General features: G+C 41.5%; 1 protein-coding gene across 3 annotated transcripts in view; it reads right to left on the reverse strand.

Annotated features, from left to right (window-relative positions):
* Nucleotides 1-17,332, reverse strand: part of FRMD4A (FERM domain containing 4A) — a 598,990-nt gene that overhangs the window by 173,968 nt on the left and 407,690 nt on the right. For all 3 annotated transcript variants that reach the window (XM_073551276.1, XM_073551277.1, XM_073551279.1), the window contains one exon: nucleotides 4,284-4,376. In XM_073551276.1, coding sequence (XP_073407377.1) covers nucleotides 4,284-4,376 — 93 coding nt within the window. The remainder of the gene's footprint in view (nucleotides 1-4,283; nucleotides 4,377-17,332) is intronic.

Consider the following 17,332-nt stretch of genomic DNA (forward strand, 5'->3'; position numbering starts at 1 on the left):
CTCAGCTGCTGCAGAACCTCATACTGCACACCCCTACACTTGAAAATAAAGCCTGCACCTTAAGAAGATGTGATGAATGCAGTCTATTTATTCCAACTATCAATTGATGTTGATGTGTTACTGAAGACGAGCAATGCCTGTCCTGGGCGTCCTTTTGGGCAGCTATGAGGTGTCCCTGACTGGTGCTAAAAAAAAGGAGTGTTAGTCTGTGTGCTCTCCGGCTTTCATTCTTTTTGGTACAGATATGATATGGATAGACAGATATGGATAAATGGATATATAGATAGAGCAGATTTCTAATCTGCTTTTGCTATTGAAAACATTATCTATGAGCTCAAAAACCTTTCAGGTGATGCGGTTTTTTAAAAAGCTGATCTGCTTTTGCAACTGAAAAACATATCCTCAAAAAACGCAGGAAAAACGCTGTGTGTGAATGTAGCCTTAGATCAGGAATAGAACAGTCATTTATAGGACATTTCATAACTTTCCCAAATTCCTATGAAAAAATATTCAGCACATTCTGCATTGAACTACTGTACCCAATTTATTATATATTTTAGGAGTCGGAGTCAGTCCATTTTATACCGACTCCAACTCCGACTCCACCAAAATGAGCACCGACTCCGACTCCACGACTCCGACTCCACCGGCCTGGTTTACGCACATCAGGGGCTCTCCAAATGTGGCATGGTCTCCAATCTGAATTCCAGCCAATTTTGCAGTGAAAAAGTCAAACGGCGCTCCTTCCCTTCCGAGCTCTGCCACGCGCCCAAATAGTGGTTCCCCCCACATATCAGGTATCGGCGTACTCAGGACAAATTGCACAATAACTTTTCCAGTCCAATTTCTCCGGTTACACTTGGTAAAATAAAAATATTGAACCTGAAGTAATTTTTTTTGTGAAAAAAAGTTAAATGTTCATTTTTTTAAACATTCAAAAAATTCCTGTGAAGCACCTGAAGGGTTAATAAACTTCTTGAATGTGGTTTTGAGCACCTTAAGGGGTGCAGTTTTTAGAATGATGTCAGTTTTGGGTATTTTCTATCATATAGACCTCTCAAAGTGACTTCAAATGTGATGTGGTCCCTAAAAATAAAATGGTGTTGTAAAAATGAGAAATCGCTGGTCAACTTTTAACCCTTATAACTTCCTAACAAAAAAAAAATTTTGGTTCCCAAATTGTGCTGATGTAAAGTAAACATGTGGGAAATGCTACTTATTAAGTTTTTTGTGTGCCGTTTCTTTGTGATTTAAGAGCATAAAAATTCAAAGTTGGAAAATTGCGAAATTTTCAAAATTTTCGCCAAATTTCAAATTTTTTCACAAATAAGCGGAAGTTATATGAATGAAATTTTACCACTGTCATGAAGTACAATATGTCAAGAAAAAACAAAGTCAGAATTACCGGGATCCATGGAAGTGTTCCAGAGTTATTACCTCATAAAGGGACAGTGGTCAGAATTGCAAAAATTGGCCCGGGAATTAACATGCAAACCACCCTTGGGAGTAAAGGGGTTAAAAAACTCTTGCAAAAGTAGATTTGCTATGGGAAAAGCATAATTTAGTAGGCGCTTCTTGCAAGTCTGAGGTTTCCAGGCCTGCTTATGGACTCTACAGCATTAAATTCTTAAATAGCTGTCCTTATGGTAATATTGTAAGATGTCTACAATGTGTTTTTTGACACTGAAAACTAACGATTCTTTTCAATAGTATTTCATGATCTAGATTTTGGTTAATAAGAGAACACCAGGTATGTATCGTACTTATTATAGAACTGCAGTACATTGCGTTACGTGTTGGTATTTAATTTTGATATGGAATAAATGTAATATAGAAACATTTTTTGTTAATAGTTGCTTTCCTAAACCATGAGATGTAAGCTGAATTTTGCTAGCTTTCAGTATGTTAAGGTTAGGGCCTTCAATGTAATAAGGTTAATAAGGTGCCCACAGCTTTTCTCCCACTGGGATCACTTAAAATTCTAGTTTCCTCAATGTTTCCAATAGCCCTTGATGTTGACCATTACATCTTGTAGGTCCCATAAGAGCAAATCCGGATAGTGAAGAGATACACATAACTCAACACATGGTATTTCTGATTTCACAACTGTAATGTGTCCCTTGGAATTCCCAAACCTTTTAATTAAGAGCGAAAACTCCAGATGTCAAGATAATAGACCTGGCTTCTACGAAGTATTCTGACATCACTAACAATTTTCTTAGTATTTCTATGTACCCATCCACCACCTTATTAAGTTCGTTGGCCACAGTTTTTAACATTGTATCCCATTATTTTGCCATCAGGGTCTGAGAGTGACTGGTAATTTGGCCAAATTAATAGTAAGAGGGCTTGTATACAATGAGAATTGAAACCTTAATCATCTGAAACCACTTGTACCAAGCCTTATAACCATCTTCAATAATCAATTATTGTTGTGGATTGGGGCAACAATTTTTCTAAATGTAATAGAAAAAGTTATAAAATTAGCATAATAAATATAATAATGTAAAATGTACAAACAAAACAAAGGTAAAATACAAATAAAAATTGAATGTAGGTCAAATGTTTAGGCAAGATTTATGAACAATGCTCTTCAGGTAACTGTCTATAACTTTTTGGGGGTGGGAGAGGGATTTTTGGTTGGATTGGGCTTATTTAAGATAATATCTCATTTTTTCATTTCTTTTTTGTATTTCCTATTTTAAGAATCTAAAGAAATGAACCCTTTAAATAGGACCTACTTCTAGTCAATCTCATAGTTAATGTGTTGCTACTTCTATCATTCTATTTTTACATGCAACTGGACAGGGATATTATATAAAACCATCTTAGAAAGGAATACGATAGGACTTAGGCCGGTTTCACATTAGCGTTTACGGCCGCAGCGTCGGGCTGCGCACGGCCGCAGCTAAGCCCCGCCCCTGCCACGCCTCCACTGGTAGCTCCGCCTATGGGCGCATGACGCTGCAAGCGTCATGCGCCCCTATCTTTATCACTGAGGATGCAGGCTGTGCGCAGTATGCGTTTGGCGGCGCCTGCGTCCTTTTGACGGTGCGCCGAGCGCAACCAAATTGCAACAGGTTGCGTTTGGCGCTGGTTAGCGCACCGTCAAAAGGACGCAGGCGCCGCCAAAACTCATACTGTGCACGGCCTGCGTCCTCAGTGATAAAGATAGGGGACGCATGCAGCGTCATGCGCCCGTAGGCAGAGCTACCGGCAGAGGTGTGGCAGGGGCGGGGCTTAGCGGTGGCCGTGCGCAGCCCGACGCTGCGGCCGTAAACGCTAAAGTGAAACTGGCCTTATCTGCTTATTTTCAACATTTTTTGTACATTATAAATGTATTATGTTTTATGAATGCCAGGAATAGTTGCCCAGGATTTTGAGAAACACATTAGCAGTAATGCATTGCTTTACAAGTTAGAAAAATCAAGATACACCAAGTCCATTAATATGCCCCTTGTCTAGACGATGACAGTACATCTTGCTTCTTGTGTTGTGTGTCTTGTCTAGTAACCACTAATCAGTGTGTATTACTTTAGACCCGGCTTGTCACTTAGTTGGACACTTTTTTTTTTATTGATGGATTATCCTTAGGATAAGACATCAATATCTGATAGGTGGGGGTGCGATGCCTGGGACCTCCACCGATCAGCTGCTAATGGCATTGGTGACGTCCATATGTTCCCGGATGCTGCCGATACACAGCAGTTTCATCAAAACTATAGTGGCCGCGGCGGTGTACTGCAGAACCTAGCTGCGGCCACAATAAAAATAATGGAGATGCTGTGTTCTGGCAGCATCTGAGAACTTCTGGCTGCAGCATCAACAGTAACAGCTGATCGAGGGGATTTCCAAGTGTCCTACTCTGCTGAAGAGATGTTGATGGCTTATTTTAATTACAGGCTAACAATAAAAAGTAGGAGGTCAACCCTTTGCTTTAAAATTCATTATAGCTTGTTGCCCTAAAGTTACTGATTTTGTAACTGACCTGGGACTATGGTAATGCAGTAAGGCCTTGGACTGTCTTGATCACATTTCTATTGTTAATGACAACACTCTACTAATGAGATATATTATTCTTCAGAATGGAGACTGTACAAAAGTGTTCAAGCCTAGGGACCACCTATGTAAAAGATGGGTTGTAAAATCACAACATACAATTGGTTGGGCCATATTTGCTTATCTCCTACTTGAAACTGAATAACAGATACAGAGAGGTATAAACTTTGGGCTTTATTTTAACATTTATCAGTGTTCTGTAACATTTAAAAACAAGAACATACCTGACACAAAAGTATAAGACCACTGGACCAGACTTTTTGGGAAAGTCATGTTCAAGTACTCTTCGATCCAACTGTAGCCAGTTCAAATGTCCCCTATAAAAAAATATCTCATATTATTTTTTGTTGATGCATTGAAAGAGAAGCTATCATCAGAAAATAGCCTATGCTTAAAATCATTAAAATCAGGCTTTTGTAGTACATGCATTTTTTTCAAAATGGCATTTTTTAGATTTCATATCACAATCTTTATTAAACACAAAAACAAAATAAGTAATCTTGCAATTTTAATTCTGGCCACTGGGGCATTTGACTCATCCTGTTCTTTCAGGAACAGCTTTTATCAAGAGTACTTATCAGAGGCAAGATTACACTGACAGGTGAGACTTCTTTACACAGCTGATAAAGGATCCAAGGATCAAAAAAGGCAATGGAAGCTCCTCCTGTCTCCCTCTCTTCACAATAAACTTTACATGTACATGTGCTCATTAGATGCTTCAATAGCTATGGTCAAAGTCTTTTCATTGTGGCTATGTATATATATTGTTTCCTGAAACAACAAGTTAGATTCTAAAAAAGCTCCATTGGCCACTGTAAACACCACAATACAGGGTGATTTTCCAGTTCTTCCCAGATGCTGCTAGCATATTTTCATATATCGACTCCACTTTTTCAGTGATGAGAGAAGGAGGGGACAAAAAAATGACCAAGAAAGTCCCTAGACACAAGGTAATGATAATAACAAAATGCTTTATTTAAAAACAGGTGGTAGCAGAGGTAACAAAACAATGATAAAACTTATCCTCTAAAAATACACATATATATATATAAAGAGAAAGACAATGGAGGCGCACCCAAGATGGTAAACTTTTTTAGAAGGAGGCCTCTGACAAAGGCGCAAGCTGAAACGCGCATCGGGGTGGACGCCACTCGTACCAAGGAGCCCTTCTATCAGTGTAAGTCTGCTGGTCTTTCTTATTTCAATCTATTATGACCCTCACTATTAGGTGCTACAATACAAGTAGCCTATAATTATATGAGCACTGTCTCACGTACACTTTTTCCCATATTGATGTATATGCAACATATGGATTCAATTGTTGTATAAGGCACTGACTTACTGTATCTGCACTTTATTTTTCTCTACAATAATTATAATATTTTTGTTTTGGCTATGCACTTTATTGTATTTAGTATTTTTTATGACAACTTCTATCCTATTGTGATAGCCTAAATAGGCCTCCTTCTAAAAAAGTTTACCATCTTGGGTGCGCGTCTGTTATCTTTCTCTTTATATATATGTGTATTTTTAGCAGATAACTTTTATCATTGTTTTGTTACCTCTGCTACCACCTGTTTTTCAATAAAGCATTTTATTATTATCATTATCTTGTGTATAGGGACTTTCTTGGTCGTTTTTTTCTCCGCTCCTTCTCTCATGTTTAGTTCACCGACTTTCCCCTTGACATAATATATTCTGGTCTGTGGGGTTTTCACTACTGTTACAATATTAACTTTACTCCTGCAACTATGTATACCCAGTTATAGACTTAGTGGTTTTCCCTTGTTCTTTGCTCTATTTTTCAGTGATGAGTTGTCTCAGGTCAGTTCCCCAATGTTGTGCCAACCTTCACAAATGTCACATCTAAAAACCTGCAACTTATTTCTGCGGGATTACATCAAGGAGTCAGTGTATCTATTGCTCCCCAGATGCGGGATCTGAGCAACCTGATATAATGCATCACTGAAACATTGGAGTTCATATCTAAGGATATGTTGGCATGTGTCTGGACAAAACTGGACTGCTGTCTTCATTGTAACCAATGTAAATCGCTTTGAACATTTGCAGTGTATAGGTAAAGCTTGGATAGATAGCGTATCTTTTCAGGTTATAAAATTATGCTATGTTTCCTTGATTATGATGTTGTAATTTTGAATCAATGTGTACCGTATATACTTGAGTATAAGCCGACCCCCCTAATTTTGCCCCAAAAAACTGGGAAAACTTATTGACTCGAGTATAAGCCTAGGATGGAAAAGATGCTCCATAGATTATGCCCCCATAAGAAGCTCCATAAACTATGCCCCCATATGCTGTCCCATAAGATGCTCCATAGATTATGCTCCATATGCTGCCCCCATAAGATGCTCCATAGATTATTCCCCCATATGCTGCCCCCATAAGATGCTCCATAGATTATTCCCCATATGCTTCCCCCATAAGAAGCTCCATAGATTATGCCCCTAAATGCTGCCCCATAACATGCTCCATAGATTATGGCCCTATGTGCTGCCGCTGCTGCATTTAAAAATAAAAAATGACATACTCACCTCTCCGTCGCTGGGGCCAGGTGCCGGTGTCACTGCTGGCACCTGAGATACTCACCTGTCCTGCGTCCATGGCTGCTTGCTGCTGTCTGGCACATCATCTGTCAGTGACGTTCAAACTGCAGGGGGCGTGGCACGCACTAACCATGTCACCACGCCCTCTGCTGTCTGAACGTCACTGACAGATGACGTGCCAGACAGCAGCAAGCAGCCATGGATGCAGGACAGGTGAGTATCGCTATACTTACCCGTCCTGTTGCTGTCCTTTCAGCCCCCAGCTTCTCCGCGATCTCCCTTCCTGCCTTCAGCGGTCATGTGGTACCGCTCATTAAAACTCATGAATATGCGCATATTCATGAGTTTTAATGAGCGGTACCACGTGACCTCTGAAGGAAGTAAGGGAGATCGCAGAGAAACTGGGGGCTGAAGAGACAGCGCCAGGACAGGTAAGTATGACCTGACACCCCCGCCCCCCCTCCCCCTCTGACCCCCTTGTGTATATGACTTGAATATAAGCCAAGAGGGGGGACTTTCAGCCCAAAAAAATTGGCTGAAAATCTCGGCTTATATTCGAGTATATACGGTATATTTATTTTAGCGTATATTGTGATATGTAAAAAAGTTGCTAAAAATGTTTAAAAATATAGTTAGATAATACACAAAAACTTGATTTATATGATAAGTCATTTTCTGCAAGATACAGCCTTAAAATATAACTTTGAGACAAAGGCGATGGATAGGATACTGTATGTCAAAAGATTAGAGGAAATACTTAGATTACAAAATGCATACAAGTATATATGAAACCAGAAGAAAATGGAAAAAAAAGTCCTTTAGTGCCTATTGAAATGGGCAATGCATAAAGACAATGTACACATTTACATATAATATTTTAAATTTTTCATTTGCTTACTAAATGCAAAACCAGCATTCTAAATAATCTTCATTGAAAAGTTCTACCATTTCTCAGCTGGATAGTGTCACTAATTTCTTTATTTAGATGAGTGATGTTTAAAAAATTAAGATCCATCTGAACTATTAGTCAGAATTCTGCCAGTGCAAGAGATAGGAGCAGGGAGGGAGAAGGATTGTGGGATTGTGGAATGGTGGAAATTAAATCTAGGAATTAGAAGAAAACAGGCTATAGAAAGGGAAAAAAAAAATCACAAAAAGAGGAAATTGCAGGCTAGAGGCTATGATGACATAGCTCCTGAAAACATCAGCACCTTAAAAGCACATTGATCTCTAATCCAGCCTATAATACTGGTACGGACACTCCACAAGAAAAAATTCTGAAACTTGGATTAAGTTGCAAAATAATGTCTGTAAAATGCTGTGGCATTAATGGCGCTATATAAATGAGTAAAATTAATAAATAAATCAACTGAATATAGGAGGTTTGATAATGAATGGAGGAATGAAGATTGCAGACTGAAATTTTTAGTGACTAAAGTAACCAATAAGGCTACTTTCACACATCAGGTTTTCGGCGTCAGGCGCGATCCGGCGTCGTGCCAGAACGCCGGATCCGGCAAATGTTTTGTAAAACCTGATGTGCCGGATCCGGTTTTCTGCCGGATCCGTCTTGTTCTTGACAGACAAAACCGGATCTGTCTCATCCGGTTCATCCGTTTTTCTATCCGTTTTTCGACTGATTACGCCGGATCCGGTTTTTAAAATTGACCCTTGTGGCCTTCCGAACGGGATTGGCTACTGGAAAACTATATATAGCGTGTTCCTACAGCACTTCTTTGACAGGTTGTAGAGGAGAAAGTGCAGGTTGGAGAGAAGAGCAAGTTACTGGCGAAGATGGATGTTGTGATTGGAAATATTTTGAAGAATTTGGCGGATTTTATAGCGGAGGCGAATCGTTTGAGGGTGATTGTTCTGGAGAAGGAGAGAGCGAGACAGCAGCGCATCAGGCATCGTAGACGACGTTTGTGGATCCACCCCATCACTGCCAAGAGAATGACGCGTGGGGTCTATTCTACACTCTGCATGGACCTTCGACGAAACCCGGATAAATTTTTTGGATATGTTCGGATGAAAATGGAGAATTTTGATTACTTGGTGGAGCGCATTGCACACCTCATAAGAAAAGCGGACACCTATTGCCACTTCTCTATTTCACCCGCAGAGCGTCTGATGGTGACTTTAAGGTAAGCCACATTTATTGGATGTGCTCGCATCAGAGCACACTTTCACTGCAATCTTGTTGGTGGTAGTTTGTATCTCCAAGTGTTATAGCTGAGTTTTGGTATGTAATGCTGTGATTTAAAACTAATTGATTGTTTTTTAATTCCCCACAGATTTCTTGCAACTGGAGAATCCCTTTCGTCACTGCATTTCCAGTACAGACTCGGGATTTCCACCATATCTGGAATAGTGAAGTACACATGCCGTGCACTGTGGGACTCCTTAGCTGAAGAGTTTTTACCAGAGCCCACAACAGAGAGGTGGATTGAAATTGCTGACAAGTTTCAACAGATATGTCAGTTTCCCAACTGCTTGGGCGCTGTGGACGGGAAACATATTCGCATTGTAAAGCCAGCCGGATCGGGATCGGAATATTTCAATTACAAGAAATATTTTTCAATTGTCCTCATGGCCATCGCTGACGCGGAATACAAATTTATTGCTGTTGATATTGGGGCCTATGGCCGCTCCAATGACTCTCAAGTTTTCAAACTGTCTGCCATGGGGCGTAAACTGTATGGAAACACCTTCCAGTTCCCACCACCTAGACCGCTGCCGCAAACATCTGGTCCACCTATGCCATTTGTCTGTGTAGGGGATGAAGCCTTCCAGCTGTCAGAACACCTTTTGAAACCGTACTCTAGCAGAGGATTGACAAGACCAAAACGCATTTTTAATTACCGCCTCACAAGAGCAAGAAGAATTGTTGAATGTACCTTTGGTATTCTGACAGCCAAATGGCGGGTCCTATTGACTGCGATCAACCTCAAGACAGAAACTGTTGACGAGGTGATCAAAGCTTGTGTGGTACTCCACAATTTTGTTATCTGCAAGGAACCCATTTCCATTGAGGACACCTCTGAAGAAACCACCTTGCAAGATTACCATGACATTACCACTAGAAGTTCTGTGACGGTTTCAGTAATGAGGGACAATTTTGCACTATACTTTATGTCACCTCAAGGCAGAGTACACTGGCAGGATGACAGAGTGTGAAAGATTTGTGCCCTAACCAAACTTGTGTACCTTCTGTACCAACAGTATATACCTTTGCCAACCAAAGTTGGCTATCTTGTCATGGTCTCTATTTTTAGCTTTAGGCCACAGGTGTGTACCTGGTTGTGTTTTATGCAAAGTATTTCACCTTTAAACAAAAGTTGTGTACATTGTTAGGAAATCACCAACAATAAACACAACTTTTTAGGTGAAATACTTTGCTTCAAACACAACCAGGAACACAACTGTGGGAAAAAGCTAAAATTTACCCACAGTTATATACCTGGTTTTGAATACCTTTTTACCTTTTAAATACCCTGTATTTAACCTTTTTTTTAAACATATTTCGCTGCAGAAAGAAATGACAGACAACCAGTGTAAACAATAATTTAACTTTTATTTAAAATATTTTTTTTTTGTAAACTGTTTTTAAAGTTAAAAAAACTTTTTTAATAAAGGTTTGAAACCAACAGGGCATTTTTATTACAAAACACATCATAAATCTGTGTAGTGTGGGGTGGAAATACTGCTGGAGGGGCTGCGGGACACTTCGACAATGGGAGTGTGGAGAGAGGACTGGGATCGTGGTGGGGAAGGAACAGTTAGAGGTGATGGTGTGGAAAAAGCTACAGAATGGGTGGACATGTGGGAGGCAGAAGAGGTGGTGGGCGGTGGAGTGGAGGGTTCGGCAGGGACTGTAGGAGCAGATGATGTTGATGGAAAGTTGTATGGGGAAGGAGTTTGGTACGGGGAAGGAGTTTGGTACGGGGAAGGAGTTTGGTACGGGGCAGGTTGCTGGAAGTGGGGAGATGTCTGGTACTGGGGAGGTTGCTGGTACTGGGCAGGTTGCTGGTATGTAATAGGAGGGGGAGGATGGAAAGTGGCTGGAGGGGGTGCAGATGTAATAGGAGGGGGAGGATGGAAAGTGGCTGGAGGGGGTGCAGGTGGAGGAACTACAGTGGTGGGAGGTGGAGGTTGGGTGGTAACCTGCTGTAGAGCACCGTAGCACGAATGCATTACATGCATCTGCTGGGTAGGAGATAGTGTTGCCATGCGCTCCACAACAGACCTGAAAAAGGTGTGGTTTGGCGAACATCTTGCTTCTGAATGCATGGTTTGCAGAAGTGTCTTCACCTCCAGAATGCTGGAGTTGATATGCTGAAAGCCTGCGGAGATTTGCTCTGACAAGACTTTTAGACAGTTCTGGAAAGATGCATTCAGATGCAAGAACTCTGGCGCATAACTCTTTTCCTGACCCCTCTGCCGCTGCCGCCCAGTACCCGCAGGTGTACTAGAGGTGGCAGGGGCAGAAGGGTGGGGTAAAGGGAAAGCGATCTCCTCACCAGCAGCTTCATGTAATGTAGGCGGCCACGATGCTCCTGTGCTGGTGGATGGGACAGATGGGTCGAATGTGTGGGAAGGCTGGGAAGGTGCAGATGTACCGGGGCGGTCGAAGTGTCCCTCGGTGCCGGTCTCCTCAGGGATTGCCTCAGAAGGGTCCAATCGTGCAGGCTCCCGAGTGCTGCTCACCGTGCTGTGGAATAAAGAGAAAAAAAAACAATTAAAATAGTGACATGGTATGGCCCTGGCTGAAAAAAAAAAGTTACATCTAAACATTTTTTTGTCACATGTGGTGTGTAATATTTACCTTCTGGTGAGCATTGTCTCCCGGAGGAACGACAGGGCTCGTGCGTACTTGTACTTGCTCCTGCGTCCTCCAGATCCACTCGGGGCCCGCATCTCTTTATTGAACTCCTTCTTGAAACGATCCCTCACAGACCGCCACCGCTTCACAATTCTCTCCCCTGAAACGAGAAAGGACAAAGTGGTTAGTATACAACATCAGTGTTTCCCAAACTCCAGTCCTCATGGTCCCCAGGGGTCATGTTTTCAGGATTTCCAAAGTAAATAGAAATCCTGAACACATGATCCGTGGGGACCACGAGGACTGGAGTTCGGGAAACACTGGTTTAAATCAAGCAACCGGTACTGTATATACTTACGCTCTTTAATCTGGGCCCGAGCTTCGAGGTCCTCCCAGCGGTCCACAAGGAGCGAACAGATTTCCTCCCAGAGTCGTCGGGTAACGATAAGGTCAGCGTGGCGGCGGTCAGCCATATTCCAGAGCGGCTCCCTTTCTCTGACGAGATCGATGAGGTGGTTCACATCAATCCCTCCATCCTCACCGTCAGAGTCGGGAGCACGCTGTGAAGGCTGTTAAAGAAAAAGACAAAAATAACATAATTAGCCTCCACAAAAGAAATGAAATAAAAAGTGCAAAAAAAACAAAGCAAAAATATTTATACTTACACGCTGGTGACCGCCGCGTTGCTGTCGCCGACGACCCCGGGAGGCACTGCGAGGACCTCTTGGCTGAGCACCAGATTGGGATGACTAGAGAAGAAAACAAAAAATGTTATGTCTTTGGATGTAGGCATTTGTTTGCTGTGTGTGGTCTGCAGAACATTGTTTTCTATGTGTTGTGTGTAGTGTGATGTTGTGTTTCTGCGTTTGATGCAAAAAACTTACCAATTGTGAGCCCACTCCAAGTGTCTGTCCACCCCTTCCTTCTTCTTCTGGGAGCTCCTCTTCATCTTGTGATTCCTGTTTTGAAATAAAAGGCAATGAATAGACATATATTACAGAGATGATGGATTTTGGAAATAAAAACTTACCGTCAAACGCTGACGATGCGAGGGAGGGCTCCCAGAAGAAGATGTGCTGTCTTCCTCATGGCCAGACTCCATGGCTGTGGGTGGTGTTCCTGCTGCTGCCGCCATTGCTGCTGCTGCTGCTGCATCTCTTTGGCGGCTGTTGAATAAAGAGAAACAAAGGGCCAATGAATATCTTGATATTCCATAGCCCTAGTTTGGAGGAATGGGGGATTTGATAATTACCGTCTCTCATCTGCTGCTGGACTCCCCTCCCGTTGTTCAGCATGCTGCTCCATTTGGGGTGGTGCTGATGGTGCTGCTGCAGATGTCTGCTGCCTTCTCCTGCTCCTGGTTCTTGGCTTGGGTGGCATGTTGGGTGTGGCTGAGGGTCCCACTGTCTTGCTTTTATATATGTCTTGTGGGCAGAACTACTGAGCATGCTCAGACCAAAAAAACCGGATCCGGCCACCGGATCCGGTTGTCGCCGGATCAGGCGCATTGCGGCGCTCATAGGCTTTCATTGTATGAAAAAGCCGGACACGCCGGATCCGGCGTGTCCGGCTTTTTCGCCGGAGACAAAAAAACGTTACAGTAGCCGTTTTTTCCAGACGCCGGATCGCGTCACATTGCCGGATCCGGCGAAAATCGGATGAAACGCATGGCCATCCGGCTCGATCCGGCTCTAATGCAAGTCAATGGGGGGGGGGGAAACCGGATCCGGCATTGCATTTCGCCGGATCCGGTTTTTGTCAAAAGCGCCGGATCGCGCCTGACGGCGAAAACCTGATGTGTGAAAGAGGCCTAACATAAGTCCAATGCTCCAAAAGTTATAACACGGAAAACCATGAAACCAAGCAGATGTTGTCCTTGGTGGGATTCGAACCCAGGACTCCATGTGAGCATAATCATATAACTATTCACTGTGCACTAGCATGCTATGAGATTTGTGGAACACCATACTTCTGCTCGGCTTTCAATATGTAATGTTTATTATATAACTATTTTAGTGTAAATTTCATTACTATTTAACTATTGCACTAGCACTTTATGTAATCTGGAATGTGCTACTCATATTCTTGTATGTTTTTATATGTAATATCTGATGTGGTCCATTTAAAGAAAAATTCTTTTTACCCACCCAGTGTTATGTTATTTTCCAGTTTCTGTATGGTCTACCGTTTTTCTCCTTATATTTTGTGTATTATTTTTTAATCAATAAAGTTTACTCTTTTGTACTGAGTTTCTTGGAGGACCTTTTTTTCCATATGATTTTAACCATTAACATAAGGAAAATATTTTACAAGCAAAAGGTATCCATAGCCTTTAATGCTTTATTCACAAGATGTTCTGATGGTAAATTTATTAATTAAATTATCAAACACAACTTTGTCCACAGATATTTATATATAAAGATGTATCTCTATGGGGCAACACCTAATCAGTCAGGAGTCAGAATAGAAAATGACATGAAAACTGTACAGTGGTGCAGCCTTGGACTTTGGGCTATAACTATAAGTAATCCTATCTCAGCACAAAAGTAAGATGTTCAATAAAATAGGTATCACCGTTAATGTATACTTAAGGGGAATCTGTCAGAAGTATCAATACTCCTAACCATGGGCATGTAGGTGATAGGAAACTAAAACAAATGATACCTTGATATCTGTGATCTAATGCCTTTTTCCAGAGAAATCCAAATTTTTCTTATATGCAAATGAGTTGTTAAGATCTATGGGTCAGACACAGATCTCCCTGAGAATCCAGAGCTTAAGTTAAATGATAGGGGTTTATCAGTGTGAGAAATGTAATGACTGACACTTTGCACTCATAATCACACACAGCTCTGCAGTGACATCAAGACTAACACAGTACAGCAAAAATGAACTTTGTCTCAAAAAAAACACATTTGCAGCTGCAGTCTTCTCATACGGCTTCACCTTCCATCTCACAGGCAGCCAGTGTGGAGGAAGGGCAGCACAGCAGAGCTGACATTGCTGTAAACGTGATTGCAATGAGACAAGAATCAACTCTGCTGTACTCTGTTGATTGTAATATGGCACAGCTCTGCAGTAGAGCTGACAGTGCTATACGAGAATAAGTGCTGCTGCAAATGTTTGTAATGAGACAAGCTTCACTTCTGTTGCTCTGTGGTAGCTCTGATATCACTGCAGAGCTGAGTGTGATTATGAGAGCAAAGTGTCAGTCTTTACAAGTCTCACACTGGTAACTTCTTGTTTTATTTAAAATTAGCTCTTGAGGCAGATTCTCATGGAGATCAGTGTTCCACCAATAAACCTTAACAGCTCATTTACATATAAAACAATCGTGGATTTCTCTGGATTAAGACATCGGTTTCCAGATATCAAGGTTTCATTTTATTCAGCTCCTATGACCTGCATGCCTATGTGGACAGCTCAGGTGGGCTGATCCTACTAACATTCCATTTAAGAAGTTATCACTTAACCCCTTAACCCCCAAGGGTGGTTTGCACGTTCATGACCGGGCCAATTTTTACAATTCTGACCACTGTCCCTTCATGAGGTAATAACTCTGAAATGCTTCCATGGATCCAGGTGATTCTGACATTGTTTTCTCGTGACATATTGTACTTCATGTTAGTGGTAAAATTTCATTCAAATAACTTGCGTTTATTTGTGAAAAAAAACGGAAATTTGGCGAAAATTTTTAACATTTCGCAATTTTCCAACTTTGAATTTTTATGCCCTTAAATCACAGAGATACGGCACACAAAAAACTTAATAAGTAACATTTCCCACATGTTTACTTTACATCAGCACAATTTTGGAACCAAAATTTTTTTTTGTGAGGAAGTTATAAGGGTTAAAAGTTGACCAGCGATTTCTCATTTTTGCACCATTTTATTTTTATGGACCACATCACATTTGAAGCAACTTTGAGGGGTCTATATGATAGAAAATACCCAAAAGTGACACCATTCTAAAAACTGCACCCATTAAGGTGCTCAAAACCACATTCAAGAAGTTTATTAACCCTTCAGGTGCGTCACAGGAATTTTTTGAATATTTAAAAAAAAATGAACATTAACTTTTTAAAAAAAAAAAAATACTTCAGGTACAATTTTTTTATTTTACCAAGGGTAACAGGAGAAATTGGACTGCAAAAGTTATTGTGCAATTTGTCCTGAGTACGCTGATACCTGATATGTGGGGGGAACCACTGTTTCGGCGCATGGCAGATCTCAGAAGGGAAGGGGCGTTGTTTGACTTTTTCAATGCAAAATTGGCTGGAATTCAGATCGGACGACATGTCACGTTGGGAGAGCCCCTGATGTACCTAAACAGTGGAAACCCACCCACAAGTGACCCCATTTTGGAAACTAGACCCCCCAAGGAACTTATCTAGATATGTGGTGAGAACTTTGAACCCACAAGGGCTTCACAGAAGTTTATAACGTACAGCGGTACAATTAAAAAAATCATATTTTTTCCAGAAAAATGATCTTTTCACTCCAAATTTTTATTTTTCCAAGGGTAACAAGACCCTAAAAGTTATTGTGCAATTTGTCCTGAGTGTGCTGATACCCCATATGTGGGTGTAAACGACTATTTAGGCGCATGGCAGAGCTCAGAAGGGAAGCAGCGTCATTTGACTTTTTTGGCTGGAATTGAGATCAGACACCATGTCGCGATTGGAAAACCCCTGATGTACCACAACAGTGGAAACCCCCCACAAATGACACCATTTTGGAAACTAGACCCCCCAAGGAACTTATCTAGATGTGTGGTGAGAACTTTGAACCCCCAAGGGCTTCACAGAAGTTTTTAACGTACAGCCGTACAATTAAAAAATCATATTTTTCCAAAAAAATGATCTTTTCACCCTCAATTCTTATTTTTCCAAGGGTAACAGGACCCTAAAAGTTATTGTGCAATTTGTCCTGAGTACACTGATACCCCACATGTGGGGGTAAACCACTATTTGGGCGCATTGCAAAGCTCGGAAGGGAAGCAGTGCCATTTGACGTTTTTGACTGGAATTGAGATCGAACACCATGTCGCATTTGGAAAGCCCCTGACGTACCTAAACAGTGGAAACTCCCCACAAGTGACCTCATTTTGGAAACTAGACCCCCTAAGGAACTTATCTAGATGTGTGGTGCGCACTTTGAACTCCCCAGTGCTTCACAGAAGTTTATAACGACCGGGCGTGAAAATAAAGAAATCGTATTTTTTCAACAAACATGATCATTTAGTCCCCAATTTTTTTATTTTCCCAAGGGTACCAGGAGAAATTGGACCCCAAAAGTTGTTGTCCAATTTGTCCTGAGTACCCTGATACCCCAATTGTGGGAGAAAACTACTGTATGGGCACACGTCGGGGCTCGGAAGGGAAGTAGTGACGTTTTGGAATGCAGACTTTGATGGAATGGTCTGTGGGTGTCATGTTGCCTTTGGAGAGCCCCTGATGTACCTAAACAGTGGAAACCCCCCACAAATGACACCATTTTGGAAACTAGACCCCCTAAGGAACTTATCTAGATGCGTGGTGAGCACTTTAAACCCCTAAGGGCTTCACAGAAGTTTATAATGCCTGGGCATGAAAATAAAAGAATCGTATTTTTTCCACAAACATGATATTTTTGCCCCCAATTTTTTATTTTCATAAGGGTAACAGGAGAAATTGGACCCCAAAAGTTGTTTTGCAATTTGTCCTGAGTAGGCTGATACCCTATATGTGGGGGTAAAACACTGTTTGGGTGCATGGCAGAGCTTGGAAGGGAAGGAGCACCATTTGACTTTTTCAACGCAGAATTGGCTGGAATTGAGATCAGACGCCATGTTGCATTTGGAGAGCACCTGATGTGCCCAAACAGTGGAAACCCCCCAATTATAACTC

Source organism: Dendrobates tinctorius, unplaced genomic scaffold (assembly GCF_039654945.1).
Source record: "Dendrobates tinctorius isolate UK_male_01 unplaced genomic scaffold, ASM3965494v1 ptg000174l, whole genome shotgun sequence".
Lineage (NCBI taxonomy): Eukaryota > Metazoa > Chordata > Amphibia > Anura > Dendrobatidae > Dendrobates > Dendrobates tinctorius.